At 41.4% G+C, this 15,862-nt stretch overlaps 1 protein-coding gene across 3 annotated transcripts in view; it reads left to right on the top strand.

Annotated features, from left to right (window-relative positions):
* CLDN10 (claudin 10) overlaps positions 1-15,862 on the top strand; it is a 103,792-nt gene that overhangs the window by 75,576 nt on the left and 12,354 nt on the right. For 2 of the 3 annotated variants that reach the window (XM_016224153.2, XM_016224152.2), the window contains exons 1-3: positions 5,497-5,745; positions 12,264-12,425; positions 12,519-12,600. In XM_016224153.2, the coding sequence (XP_016079639.1) occupies positions 5,526-5,745; positions 12,264-12,425; positions 12,519-12,600 (464 nt within the window). In that variant the 5' untranslated portion in view covers positions 5,497-5,525. Of the gene's footprint in view, positions 1-5,496; positions 5,746-12,263; positions 12,426-12,518; positions 12,601-15,862 lie in introns of those variants that run through there. The other variant, XM_016224154.2, reaches the window with a different exon arrangement.

Below are 15,862 nucleotides of genomic sequence, written 5' to 3'. Positions count from 1 at the left end.
CTAAATAGCACGTTATTAAACAATGAATGTGTTACCAATAAGATCATGAAAGAAATAAAAAACTTCCTGGAAACAAATGAAAATGAACACACCACAACTCAAAATCTATGAAACACAGCAAAAGCAGTCCTAAGAGGGAAGTTCATAGCACTACAGGCCTACCTCAAAAAGCAAGAAAAATGTTTAATAAACTATCTAACGTTACCACTTAAAGAATTATAAAGCTCCCCTGTGAAGCTGTCCGACCAGGGCTTTTGTGTGCTGCTTTGATTTCATCAGTTGTTATTAGCCTATTCAGGTTTTCTGATTCTTCCTGATTCAGTTTTGCATGATCTCACTCATATGTGGAATCTAATAAACAAAATAGACCGAGGAACAAAATAGATCCAGAGACACAGAAGCATGGAACAGACCGATGAATCTCAGTGGGAAGGCGGGGATGGAGGAGTGGGTGGGGAGAGATTAATCAAAGAACTTACATGCATATATGCATAACCCATGGACACAGACAATAGTGTGGCAGGGGATCAATTGGGGGGAAATAGGGGGATAGCTGTAATACTTTCAATAATAAAAATTTAAAAATAAAAATAAATAAATAAATAAATAAATAAATAAATAGATGCATGAAAAAGAAACCCACAAAATATATGGCACCCACTTGTTATAGGCCCATTGAAACATTCTGATGCAATACAGCCTCAAAGGGTACCAAGTAGCAAAATAAGGCACTGTTTGTTTTCTTATAATTTGCAAAAATTATAATACAGACATATATATGATAAGTGATGCAATGATCAGCATGAGTGTTCATTCTCAGAACTACGTCTATCACCCTGGCTTTCAGGCTAAGTAGATTACCAATATCATGGAATTAGTGTAGAGCATTAAGAGAAACTAAGAGTGTTAGGGAAAATGGAAGGAAAAAGAACACAGATATGCTGTTTTAGTATCTTAGTATCGGTGTTAAAGTCTTCTCTGACATGATGTAACAATATTTGGCTCCTGGGCAGCTGGTTTTTTTAGCTAATGCTTCATTTATCAGGACTTCAGTTTCTTCTCAGTTGATTAGATGCACACTACTAGGAAGGAGCTAATGTATACTGAAACCAAATTTTATGCTTAGAAAATCCTTGAGCTGTTGAAAGGCACACCTGTGTTGTTTGGCAGGTGAGTTGAATCGCAAGTAAAGAATTTTTGCAAATCTCCTATGCAGTTGGCTAAACTGGTTTCACTCCTACTGAGCAACTGCTAGGGTGGGGGACTCTTCTATTTTTCTTTAGTAAGCAAAATAATGCCAAAGAAATAACTTCTGATGCTAATGTCAGTGGCTTAGGTCTCAAGAAAAGGCTCAGCATTTACTTTAGGAAGTTAAATCTATTCATGTCAAATTTATTAATTTATAGATAAATTAGTAGTTTTCATATAAGAAAAAAATCTACAACTTTTTTTGTAAAGACCAAATTATTGTTAATTAAGGTGTCACTTTGAATAATTTGGGGAATTAACTTTTTAGCTGCATTCACTTTTATATTTAAATTAAGAATAGTTTGTTATGAATAGTTAAATAAAATTTTCATTGATCTGAATCCTAAAGAAAATAAGGAAGCATTTATCCAATGAAAGGTACTCAGTAAATCGGCTTGCAGATTAACTGCGAAGGTTATTTGGGACTCTATAATTTTAAAGTGCAATGGGCCATTTATCTATTACTTCTTTTAAAAAATCTTTATTTGGTCCATGTCTTTTTATGGACATTCTTATGTAAAATTATGTGGTAGTCTGTACTATCTTTAGGTTTCTTCTGACTAAACTGGTTTTGAAAAGCTTAAGATATAAGACATTCTAAAATAAATGGTTGATTCATTACATAATATTCTTTAGGTATTAAAGAAAGTTAGAATTTTTCATCCTTTGGTCAGGCACTTGTGGGGTCTAAAATATAACTCTTTACAGTTAACATGCAGTACATGCCAGGGAAGAAAAAGTGTTTAGGGTTGTCCGGCCTCATAGAATGAACAAAGGGTAAAGGTAGAAAATTAATCAAGTCCACAGGCATGACGACCCTAGTCTGTTTGAGCTGGCAAAGGAACTAATAGTGCTGCCATTCAGCACTTAATTTATGGGGTGCTTGTGATATTTTCAACTGCTTTAAAGTTGAAACTGTGTACCGCAATCTCTACTGCAAAAGAATATTTCTTTTTTCCAAGTTTTCAACTAAGAGATTAATATTCTTTCTATAATGCACACCATCTGTTTTACTAAGTTAACAAGTTATACACTTATACGTGTATCTCAGTCAGAGCTGTGGTTCCCAACCTGGCTGTAAATTAGAAGCTTTGGAAAGATCACTACGAGAGCCACTCCCAGAGATTCTGGCTTAAGGGATTTGATCTATGGAGAGGTCAGGGGAGTGTTCTTTCTTGTAGATCCAAGTTAGATTTCAGGATTTGTTTCTTCTGGAAACTATGATGCAGTGGTGATTTGGGTTTATGGATTTTTTAAGTACGATAGAGCCACATTATCTGTTAAATAACTCTTTGGGAACTGATCTAAAACACCAAACAATTCTTCATAGTTCCTTCTTTTAACAAACAATGTGCCTTTGTTCCTAAATGATAGAATTTATAGCCAACCTGTTGATAAATTAGGAACTGCTTGTGTCTTCAAGGTCACAACACTACACTTTGTGTGTGTCAAAAGTCAGTCAGCATTTTATAAGAAAAAAAAAGAATCAATGATTTTAGTGAGTAACTACCATGAGGAAGGCACAAGCAAACAAAGAGATTGTCAAACAAGGCCAGGAAATAAAGTACAAAACCAAAATTTGTGAAATTTTTAATTTTGGGTACTCCACAGGGAATGTCGTGGTTCATGACTTTTGTGTTTTCTGAATAATAAAATGGATCAGAAAAAGATAGATTATTCAGAAAGGAATATGGCTTAGAAATAATTGTGGAAATATGCTGGAGGGCAAAAAAACATGATAAAAGCACTTTAAAAAGGCAAAACATACATAAGAGTAGAGGATACTTTGTAGTCAATACTAAGGGGAGATGAGGAGGATGAGGTCAGGTAGGTGCTTCCTGAACTGCTTGTAAGTTTGATCCACTGGTGAACCCATGAGACACTAGGACAGGTTGGGACCAAGAGCAATGCAGTAGTGGAACTGTTGTAGGCGGCGAGAGCAGCACCAGGTGTCTGACCCGGGAGTCAGGCCAGACTTGGGTTCGACAACCTCGGAACTTGAGTTCTGGCTGAGAAAGAATTCAGAGCCAAGACTCCAACTCGCTAGAGAAGATTTATTTGGAAAGCAAAGAGACAGAAAATTCAAAGAGAAATTTTGAGTGGGCAGCTCAAAGAGCTGTCCTGGGAGTGGGCTAGGGTTCCTTCTAACCCCTTGGAGGGGGGCTAACTGCTTTCTTCTTTAAACTGACCTATCAGGGCCTGTTCAGTCATCTTCTGTCCTTGTATGGAGGTTAGATGAGGCTTTCTTCCAGTCCCCTTGTTCTCCTCTAAGGGTGGGGGTCTACTACATGGCTAACCACCTGCCAGGGAAGAAAAGTTCCGGAGAATCTGACCTATATGACCAGAGGCTTCTAGGGTGGAGGAGGGGTCTTAAGGGCAAAGTCCTTAATAACAATATTTATCTCCAATACCTGCCATTCTGGGGTTCAGAGGGGGTCTCAGGGGTGTGGTCTTTCGTATTTCCAGTATCTGCTCTACCAGTTCTTTTTCATTGTTAGGTGTCCAGGATGTTCCGCCCTGGCGACCTTCTGTAACTGGCCTATTGTCCTTGCTCTGCTCATGTCTAACTAACTGCCTACCTCATAATCATGTCTACATCCCACCAGGCAAACTATCTTTCCCTTTATTCCCATTTACACAAGGCAAGCACACACGCACACCTCCCAAGGGCTGCTGCGCACGAGAGTTGGACTAACCCTGTGTTGTCTGAGTATAGATTAGGCATTTGAGTGGAAGTTAAGGAGAGACGGGTTTAGGTTTAATAGGAAGAAAAACTTTCTAAAAGGCTGTCAAAACCAAACCAAACCATAACACCTGCTTTGCCCTGCGCTCAACCCATGGCTCTAAAGGTTAAAGCATGAACTGAATATCATCTCTGTAATCTTTCTCTATAGAAACGATGATTGTGTTTAGTATGAGCTTGTCCTAATGGTCTTCAGTGGTCCTTCCAAATCTAAGTTGTGATGGTTCTGTAGTCCAACCTCCTCTCTCCTCCATAAGCAACCAATCACCTCAAATTTCATTCTGTATCCATTTGGTTAAAAAAAAAAAGTGACAAAGGGGAATTGAGAAATTCTTCACAAAGAGCCAAAGTGTTCCTGCACACAGATTGTGAAACCAAGGGTTCGCCACTAGCTTTATTGTAGTGGACTTATTTACAGGTTTTAGACCTTTGGTTACTTTTGGCAAGAAGCGAATCCTGAAAGCTCATACCAAGAACTGCAAGAACTTTGAATAGATAAATAATAACCCTATAGTAAAGCCAGTGTCTTTGCTCTCTCACTTATGCCCAGATTTGTGACCTCAGGAGCCGAAAGTACACCCTGATCTTTATGCATACCTTGAGACAGCAATGAAGGAATAAATTAAACTCTTCAATTAGGCGTGAAAGGTGGAGGTGGGAAAAACAAGATACAGAGCAGTTTCCACTGTGACAGAAGCATCCATTCATTGAACCGACGGGGACCTGGGAGCTGGAGGGGTCCCACAGGAAAATGCCTTGAGCGCGTCCTGTGCGCAGCGCATTAGCAGCCGCAGCCCAGCGCCGCGACGGACCTTCCAGCCGGGATCGATCGCAGCCTCCGATGGGGCCCGTGCTCTCCATATGGGGCAACTTGAGTTTAGGTCTGTGCCAAGCTCCTCTTCACAATGACTTTCCATATACTACCTGGCCAGAAAGAACGGAAGAACTTTAGAGCAAGGCGGATTTCGAGCCCAGAACTGCCAGAACGCTGCCTCCCCGACAAGCCGAACGGGGTCACCCAAACAGGCGCGAGCGAGCCGAGGGCCGCCTTACCGCGCCGTGCGCTTCCAGGGCTCACAAAAGGCTCTTTCTGCTCCTCTTTTACAAGGTACTCTGGAAGCCGAGCTATTTGCCAGGGGTAGGTCGGGGGGGGGGGCGGGACGCGAAAGGTTGTCCACATCCGGCTGCCAGTCTGTCCAACGCGAGAGCCACGCTCCGCGCTCCCGCGCCCCCGAGATGGGGGGAGGGGGCTATGGGGCGCGCAGGCCCGCGCTCCTCGCGACCTCGGCGCCGAGCCTCCGGGCCCGGGACCACCTGGGCAGCGACCTTAAAAGCCGAGGGAGAGCGCTCCCCGCCTCGGAGGGCGCGTCCTCGGCCCGTGCGCGCCCCGAGCCGCGGGTCTCGGGGGGCGGGGCGGGGCGGGGCGGGGCGGGGCGGGGGGCGGAGCGGGAGTCCGGGTCCTGGCGCGCGGGGTCGGGGCGCCGAGCGCGAGCGGGAGCAGGAGCGCTACCTCTGGCGCGGCTGCGGCGGCGGCATGGCGAGCACGGCCTTGGAGATCATCGCGTTCACCGTCTCTATCTCGGGCTGGTTGCTGGTCTCTTCCACGGTGCCCACCGACTACTGGAAGGTGTCCACCAACGACGGCACGGTCATCACCACCGCCACCTTTTGGGCCAACCTGTGGAAGACATGCGTTACCGACTCCACGGGCGTCTCCAGCTGCAAGGACTTCCCCTCCATGCTGGCGCTGGACGGTCTGCACCCCCTCGGCCCCTGCCCCCGACCCTCACTCTTTCCAGGACAGCGGGGGGGGGGTGCCCGCTGCGCTTCACGACCCCCGCTGGGACCTCCGGGGGCGGGGGGTGGGGCAGACTCCTCTGAGATCGGTCCCTTTTCCCGCCAAGGGCAGGGGGAGCTGGGGAGAGTCCCCCGTTCCGTCGCCCACCGTCCCCGGGCGCCTGTCTGAGCCCGGGATCCCGGGGTGGGAAGGACACGCAGACAGGCCTGGATGGGGTGGGTGACTTTCGGGTGTCGGGGTGGAGAAGAGCAGCTTTGCTGTCCTGAGAGTCGAGGACACGGTTGTGGACCCGCATCTCCTGCGGACTGTTAGGACCCGGAGCCACGCAGAGGGGGCTTGTCTCGTGCGTGGGCCTCCCAGGAGAGCTGGGCTCTGAGGGTGCCGCTGACTGGCCGGAGGAGTCGGGCTTGCCCGAGCTCCCTTTAGCCGGTTCGCGAACCGATTTAGAAGTGGGCAGGAGAAATCATCTTATAGCGGGTGATTCCTCTCCTCCTAAAAATTCTTCGACAGAGGAGACAGCCTGGGCTTTAATGCTTTCTCCAAATATTGGGAAAATAAGTAGCCCTTGCTGTGCCGCAGCGGGTAGAGGGTCCTGGCCGAGTAAGTCTTGTACCGGAGGCTGACCCTGAGTCAGTGCCTCTCCAGGTCTCCCTCGTGCTGTTCTTTTGTAAATTGTTTTCTACATTGTTTTTGTTAATGAGGCTTTATATTGCATTGTATTGTAGCAACAGGTAGATAGATGTTCACATAGAAAGCTGACTCTGTTTAGTTTCAAGAGAAGAGTAGATGTCAGCGTGGTCAGGATGAATGCTCAGGTTGCAGGCTCTCCCAGGGTTTTACAGGACACGACTGGATGGATCCCTGCAGAAACTTAAGGAGAGTCATTTACATTATTTCTAGATTTGAGGTGTTTTCTTTTTCGTTTATTACTGCACTGCAAGTTTTTATTTGCATAGCTGAGTAAATAAAAGACAAGATTTAATTCCCCTAAGATGGTGCTTGCCACGAAAAGCAAATGTTTGTTGCTCAACGTGGTATTTGATGGAACCTGCATATAAGGGCCTACGTGTCTAGTTGTAGATGGGTGACACCCAGCTGTCCCCTGTTGTGTAAAATAAGTAGCTGGACACTGTCGATTCCCTAGAATTGCTGTTAAATTTCCTGTGCTTCGCAGAGCACACATCCAGGTAGATGCTTTGAACAGGCGGGCTCTTGTTTCTTCGTTTCTGTGGTTTACATTCAGGAATATGGGGTTGATAGTTACTGTTTTAAACCCATTCTTCTGTTGTAACTGTAGTGTTGTTACCTGAGATAGCATGCCAGATAGGCTTCCTTCTTAGGACAGTTGGGGGACAAGATAGAAAAGAGACAAATAAAGGCTCCCTGGGTATTATTACGTGCAGAATAATACATCTGAAGTAAAAGTGGACATGATAGCAAGATTTGGGGGCAGGAGGAAGGAGGGCGTAGCCTCAATTATTAAACTCTAGAGGGAGTTGTGAATGGAGCAAATAGAGGAGTGACATTTATATACAACCCAGATTGCAAACTAGCTTTCCATGTGTGCTCATGTGTCTAGGAAATGACTTTTAAAACCATAAATGACACCACACTACCTACTGTTCCGCAGCATTCTAAAATTAATAACGTATCTTTCCCAGTCTGTACACAGAGAAGTAATGGTTGCATAGCGTTCATTAGTCTGGACAAACTGGTTTATTTAACCATTTACTCAGTTAGACATTGGACCCTTTCCAGCTGTTCATTCTTGTTAGTGCTTTATTGAAAATCTTTATATTTGCCTTTTTGTGTGTATGTGTATTGTTATAGAGTAGATACTGAGAAATTGTATTGTCAGGGCAGTAGAATATTCATTTTAGTGTTCAGTTTATCCTGCCAAATTACATTCTACCAACAGTGTATGAGAATACCTATTTCTCTATATTCTAGCCACTAAATTTTTCACCCACTATTATGGGTGACATACTATCATGTTATCATTTTAATTGGCACGTCCCTGAGTACCACTGATTTTCACCATCTTATCATGTATTCACCTTTTTCCCCCCTCTTTTGTGAATTGCCTGTCCAGGTCCTATGCCCACGGTTCTATTGTTTCTACTTGGTTTAAATGATTTGTTGTTTTTTTAATTTGGATGTCAACCTTTGATTTGTTATATATGTTGCAATCTCAGCCCATTGCTTCTCTTTTAAATTTCTGAGGACTTTTCTCATACAAAACTTTGAAATGTGTACTGTAATCAGATTTATCAGACTCTTCCTGCTGGCTCTGCCTTTTGTGGCTTAGGAAAGCATTGCCTACCCCAAAGTGATAGATTTGCTTTTTTGTATCTCTCAGAATAATATTATGGGGATTCAGTGACACTGATACATTTTCATATAGAGAGGGGTTGATTCCCCATATACAAGCGGAACTTCTCAAAGAGGTCCCCTCGTTTGTCCGCCTTCTGCCATGTGTTCCCAGGGCAGCCGTGTCTGTTGGATGCTGGTTCTGAGGCAGGTCTTGCTGACTGTGCTGCAGGTGGACTTCCTAACGTTGCCTTTGCAGCAGCAGGAGGAGGCTACATGGCCGTGGGCCGTGGGGGCCACAGGCCTGAGCAGACAGACCCTCTCCGTAAGCCAGGCACAAGGTCTGGATTGAGAAGGAAAGCCAAGAAGGGAGAGAAAAGCTCGTGGTTCTCTCATCTAGTCTTAGATGGAAGAATAAGTCTCTTGGAAGCAGCTGATGGAGCCATTATTCTGAATTTCCTATGTGAGGTCAAAGCTCGGAGTCCTTGTCGTCAGGTGGTATATTTCCTATAAGGGAAGCGAGGCTGAGAAAAGCTAAATGTCTGGAGTTAATGTTATGCCATGGTAGGACCCAGGCGCTAATTTCTGCTTAGACTCGATCTTAGTATTATGGCAAGGACACGTCCATCCCCTTACCAGATGCTTGGTTAATTTGATTCATCTTATGAGGTAAAAGTTATCCCTATTTCACAGATGAAAAAACAGAGGCTCGGGGTGATTAGCTAATGTCACCAAGGGCACCCAGTGGGTGGTAAATAGAAGAACCAGAGCTGAAATTCAAAGTTCATGCCTTCCCCCCATAACAATCTTCTTTCAGAGTATTTGCAAAAAGTACACAAAGCTATCAGCATAAGAAAAGCACATTCTTTCTTCTCCCTTTAATACCATCATGTGTGCTACTAGGAAATTGTCTCCACCAAGTGGCTATTTTCATTTTTGCTAGTTTGAAATGGAAAATTAGGTACACATCATTTGGGAAACACTTAACTTTAATTTTCAGTCCCAGGGATAGCTCCCTTCGCAGCTGTAAACATAGGCCCAAGGATCTGGTTTTTTTAATTGATTTTAGAGCGAGAAGGAGAGAGAGAGAAACATTGAGGTGAGAGAGAACATTGATTGGTTGCTTCCCAAACACATCCCAAAAGGAGATCAAATCCACAACCTAGGTACACACCCTGCCCAGAAATCGACCCTGCAACCTTTTGACGTATGGGACGACTCTCCAACCAACTGAACCACCCAGCCAGGGCGAAAACCCTTAACTTTTAAGGGACACCTTGAAGGTTTCCTTTAACAGAGTTCATTAAAGCCACTATATTTTACTAATTAAAAGTGTCACAGTTGAACAAGCCAGTGATTTCTGTTTATTGCTAACCCATGTTCCTTTCAAAACACCACTTAAACTTCAGTTGAGAGTAATTTTCAGCCCGGTTTTTTTTTTTAGTATATGCCACCTATTTTTGTTAGTGGGAATGCTTGCCATTTCTTACAAGAGAATTAACTATAAATTATACTTCAGAGAACTTCTAAGTAAATAAGTTCATGCTTCAGCACTCTAATGTGTTAATTAGCTATTAACGGTGTCAGTAAATTAGACCTGTCAAAAATAATGGCCTCCTTGACTAGCTTTTACCACCACTTCACTAAATGGTTTTACCTATAAGTTTTGCCCTGAGGAACTGTTGAAAAGCAAGGTTGTAGAAGTCTGCCTTGCAAAGGATAAACTCTGAGTTTGTTGGAAGTCACCTAAGGCCTGAGTCTGTGGGTGTGTTAAGGACTGGTAACCCCTAATTTACAAACCTCAGGCTTACCAACACCTGGGTTGCATTTATAGCTGCCAGGGGAGCCATCCCTAGGAACCCCAATCCCTGCCCTTTGCTCCCCGATTCAGAAAATCTAGCCAATGGTTGTGCTGGTAAAGTGCCTTCTTTTGTACATGCTACAAATTAGCAGTTTACTTATTGGTGCTGTTTTCACACCAGAAAGAGGTACTTTGCCCTCGAATCAGGGTTCTGAGTGGTACTGAGGAAGGGCCTGACCACATCAGAACCTTGCTCTCCCATATCTACTCTCGAACTTGTGCCAAGAGACCAGTTCTGCTGCAGTTTCCAGGGCTGAGATGAGAGAACTGAGTGAGAAACTCAGAACAAAAGGTTATGCGTAGTGGCTAAGTAAAGTTTAAAGACTCTTACTATTTTCCCAGTCATATTAAGGACTGAATTCAACAGCCTGGGATTCTAACCACTGTTTACCATCTGGGAAAATGCATTTCGTAGTCTAAATGGTCACACTGTTGGACTTAACCTTTTGCCAGGCTCCTGCATTTTCTGTAAGGTTATTAAAGTAAATGCAAATTAAGGTGCATGATAAAGTTTTCTAGGATAGTTTTTTACACATATATTATTGAGGTTACATCACACACACACTGTTTTGTCTGTTAAGTGGTTGCAGTCAGAGTCAGCGAAAGCGCCTCAAAACCATAGATTAAAATAAAGCTCAAAAAATAGTGAACCCACACGCTGCGCCAGCAGCTCTGGCGGTACGAGACGAGGCAGTTGCGGTTCTGGTAGACTCTTTAACCTTGCAGGCTTCCTCTCTGTGCCTGGGCTTCTGCCTGCTCCCTGGGTTCTGGCCCAGGGACTTGAAGACTGAAGTTTCAAATAGAGCCGGCTCGGTACTGGGCAGCAGACACCCAGAGAGCCCTGCAGCGTGGTTATTGCTACCAAAATAAGCCTCCATTATCCTGTTGTGCTAACAGTGTTCCTGTTGCAAATGTTTTTGATAGCCTCATCATCAGTGAAATTATTTTGTTTGGAAGTAGTTCATGCTATAAAATAGAAGATTATTGTCACTGCAGTCTGAATTTATGGGGGCCTAAATGTGTTCAATTAAATAGAGCATCTTCTGTGAACTCTCTTAAAATAGATCCTAGGAATGGGATTAAAACTTAAAATGTTATTCTTCCCCAAAGAAACCTGGACTGGAGGCCACCTGCTGGCCTTATTTTCTGAATTTATGGTTATCATAGTCTTAGAAATATCATTTGTTTTAGCTTTTACCTGAGAACTAATAACAAGTGACTTTCAATATCTTGGCATTAAGTTTTTTTCAGGTTAACAAGTTTAATTCCACATGTAAACCTAATGTGCATGTATGTTCATTTGCTTAACAAATATATAGTTACACCTAGTATAAGCCATCACTGTTTCAGATTGAAATATGGCACTGTTTCAGGCTGAAATGAAAATGTCTATATGTGTAAAAGTTTACTAGTTTAAATCTTATTAATTTAACATTTGTCAGTGTCTGGATGAAAGCCAGGCTGGTTTACCGGGGCCGTGGCTGTGCAAATACAACTATGTGACTAAGGAAGTTAATGGTGTAGGAAACATGATCAAACAAACCAACGGAACAAGCTTTTGAAAGCATCCATTTACACGTAATCGGTTAATTTAGTAATTATAAACTATTCTTCTTGTAAATAGCCAATGGTTTTTTAAAACCACATTTTATTCTATGTGCCCTGAAAATCATAGTGTCATTAAAATAATTCTTAATTTAGACTCCTTATGGTTCATGATGACATTTTAGTTGGTCTCGTTTATAAACTTTCACTAATACTGGGAGATTTCACCTTCTGGGAGGTCTTGCTTTCACCCTCTGGGAGGTCTTGCTGCCCAAGTATACATTTTATAACATCAAACCCATTAAAACATCTATTTAAAAGTTCCGATGCACAGAAGAATAAGAGGGTTGAGATAGTGGCAGATGATGCTTCACACAGTGAAAGGCGGTGTTACGTGGACTTTGTAGTCACATCTGAATGGAATCCATTTCTGCCTCTTACTAACTCATCTCTGGCACGTCATAGAAACTTTGCTTGCCTCAGTTTCCTCATATGTGAATGATGACACCGAGAGAGCTAATCTGAGGATTTTACATCAGCCGAACTTAAAAGTGTGTGACGTAGAACAGGCATTCCGTATAGACTAACTTGCTTTCCTTTCTTGCTTGTCTACCACGTGTTTTAACAATTATGGTTATGTGTCTATTTTTATTTTTTGGAAAACAGAACAGTCATTCAAGAGCACAATATAAAACAAGGATTTCTCCCTGGACAGCTACCTGTTTTATGTTAATATAAATGACCTACTCTAATTGCAGGTTATATCCAGGCCTGTAGAGGACTTATGATTGCCGCTGTCAGCCTGGGCTTTTTTGGTTCCATAATTGCCCTGTTTGGAATGAAGTGTACCAAAGTTGGAGGCTCAGAGAAAGCCAAAGCTAAAATCGCTTGTTTGGCTGGTGTTGTGTTCATACTGTCAGGTAAATAGTAACTTTCTCCCAAACAAGGTACTTTCACCATGTTCATGAAATAGCACTCACTCACCATGGTCCTTTCTCTCTAATACATTTTAGGGCTATGCTCAATGACCGGCTGTTCCCTGTACGCGAACAAAATCACAACGGAATTCTTCGATCCTCTGTTTGTTGATCAAAAGTAAGTACTCTTTTCAATCTGTATGTTTCTAGTTCACAGGAAATGTATATAAAATCATATTCTAAATTAAGGTATGGAAATTTTCTACGTGGCTTATGAAAAGAAAGTGAGATGTGCGTATTTGTCTCATAATTTGATGACATAATTCAAGAGTAAACATTGTATGTGCTACCTTGGCAAATGAGGCATTTAATTGCTACATTAGTGTCACATGCTGTCTTGTCTCTAAATAGCTTAAGGTGTAGGATTTAGAAATCTAAACTTCATCCACCAGGCATCATAAAATTGAAGCTGAATGGAGGAAAAGTGGAATAGAGGTGTAGGATGGGAGGAAAGAATGATAAAGTGTGACAGCAGAAAATTGAAAGCTTGCCTTGATTTTGTTCATCTAGAATGGTATTTGTCAGATGCTAACATCTAGGCCAGTTTCCATCTCAAATATTGAGATTAAAATGGAAAGGAAACTGTGCTTCTGAAGATCAGAAACGTTCTAATGATATTTAAATGGAATATTATTTTTCATTTTTAATTAGCCTTTTAAATTTGCTCTGTTAACTATGGTCTTAACAAGCTCCACCTAATAAATCTTTATTCTAAATCTTTATTTCTAAATCTTTAGAAAAAATACACACACAAAAACCAGTACGTGATGCAATGTTTTTTTAAAAAAAAAAAAAAATGCTCTGGAAGTGGCGCACTCAGATGTGACTGGTCTCAGTTGCAGGTGAATGCTTTGGCATTTACAGCTCAGTTTGTTTGTTGTTGTTGTTTTAACTATGGACTGTTGCTTTTTATAGTTTCTCTAGGCTTATTTGTTTACATTGGGAAAACCCCAGGGACACCAAATTAGAAATAATAATATATCAGATGTTTTGTCTTTCATGAGAATATACCCACACGCCTCTGCAGAGGGCCACGTGTGTATGCATGCAGATTGCTGTCCACCAGCCTGGTGATTCTCTTTCAGTCTTCAGATCAGATATTATAGAATTTTTAAAAAAGCAATTACTAAAAGATATGGTCAGGTCTACATTACTTTTTCCAGTGGATTTAGAAATCTTCAAAAATTTGATTTTCTAGTTCTCTCTTTAGCATAGTTTATGTATAAAGAGTAAATGGTTATATAATGAAATGCTTATATAATGCTTATATAATGACATATAATGAAAGTAGCAGCTGACAGGTTGAGTTCCTACCATGTATCAGGCAGAGCATTGCAGGTATTCTTTATTTGATTTTTACAACAGCCTTATGAAGCAGGTTCTCTCCGTACTCCCTTTTTTTTAATTGAGGAAAGAGTTCAAGTAATGTGTACACGGGAACTTGGACTAAACTAGAAAGCTGATAGAACTATGATTCAAACCATGTGGCCAAACTCTAGAATGTTCTAAAATGCGTGATTTATAATATTGTACTATTTTATAATTTTTGTTACAGTACACTAATATATTTTTTATCAAGAGAGTTTATTTTGTACATTTAGAAATAGTTTTTATTCTGCCCGGCTGGGCGTGGCTCAGCGGTTGAGCATCGGCCTATGACCCAGGAGATCGTGGTTTGATTCCCACTCAGGGCGCATGCACCGGTTGCGGGCTCGATCCCCAGTGAGGGGCTTGCAGGAGGCAGCTGATCAATGACTCTCTCATCATTGATGTTTCTATCTCTCTCTCCCCCTCTCCCTCCCTCTCTAAAATCAATAGAGATATTTTTTTTTAAATACATTTTATTCTGAAATTTTATTAAATGGGAAACAAAAACAACTGTTTTAGACCCCAGTGTAATTTTTATTCCCCTGCCTATGTTCGTTATAAATTTCCTCCTATTTTTGATAATGAGATTTGCACAGATGTACATGACACCAAACATTGGAATGAAAACTGAGGCTGCTCTTGAAGATTAGAAACATTTTAATGATAGTTAAGTGAAATATCATTTTTTATTTAAATAATACATTTTTATTTCAGGGTTTGGTATCATCAATATACAGCAAAACTATATTTCTCTTGGTTTATTTTATTAAAGACATTGCTAACTTTTCTGGATTATCTTTTCTAGATCACTGTTTTTATTTTCCTGACAATTATTAAGGATGTTAGAATCTTAAAAATAGATTTAACTTTTCCTCAAAAGGTCAAAGCTAATTTGTGTGTGCACCGTAACTTAGACTTGTCCTTTGTATGATTGTTTTCTGTGCGTGCTATTTGCTCAGTCACCTGATTCAGTTTAGTACATTGGAGTTTCTTATTCTTTCAGATTTTAGTTTGACTCAAGTCAGAAATTATGGACTCTGAAGGGCTTTCCTCTTTTCTACATTCTTTGTGCTACATTGAACTGTCGTGTTCCCACTCAGCCTTCCAGCATTTCTCTTTCTGTCTATGCCTACTCACACCCTCTGTGTCTGTATTCTTATCTGTAAAATTAAGATAATACTAGTACCCCTCACATAGAGTTGCTGTGAGAGTTAAAAGAGGGTGTATATATATATATACATATATATTTGTATATATATAGGCTCAGAACTGATTAGAAAAGAGCAAACACCTTGTATTCGCTGTTACTGTATTATATTGGCTATGATTAAGATTGCTTTTTGAATTGCATGTTGTATTTAAGATGTGACTTATCTTTATAGATGTCTTTATTAAGCTCTTCTGCAGTAACTTAAAATAGAACACCTGCAATTTGCCAGTTTACCTTAATGTAATTAAAAACACAGAGGTAATAATTATGAAAAACGACTTACAGATCAGTAGTATTTACAAGGAACAGGCCCTTCAAACTAAGGCCTTATAGAAAATATAGACTTTATTTTACTTTTTTTTTTTTTTTATTGTTCAAAATATTACAGATTTCCCCACTGACCCCTTCCAACTTGCACCCACTCCCTGCCCCAGCCTCCACCAAACTACTGTCTGTGTCTATGGGTTATGCATATATGCATATAAATTCTTTGGTTAATCTCTCCCTACCCATCCACCCACCCCCACCTTCCCTCTGAGATTTGTCAGTCTGCTCCATGCTTCTATGTCACTGAATCTATTTTGTTCATCAGTTTATGATGTTCTTTAGATTCCACATATAAGTGAAATCATCTGATATTTTCTTTCTCTGACTTTATTTTTTTTTTAAATCCTGCTCTTTGAGATAGGGACTTCTTTTCTCACTCACCTCTGTATCCCTGGCAGTGCCTTGCACAAAAAAAGGCCCTCCATGACTTACATATAATCCCCTTAGATCAAGGAATTGTCAAGGCCTGAAATTT

This window comes from Miniopterus natalensis, chromosome 2 (genome assembly GCF_054644295.1).
Source record: "Miniopterus natalensis isolate mMinNat1 chromosome 2, mMinNat1.hap1, whole genome shotgun sequence".
Lineage (NCBI taxonomy): Eukaryota > Metazoa > Chordata > Mammalia > Chiroptera > Miniopteridae > Miniopterus > Miniopterus natalensis.
This window is presented reverse-complemented; position numbering and strand designations above follow the sequence as displayed.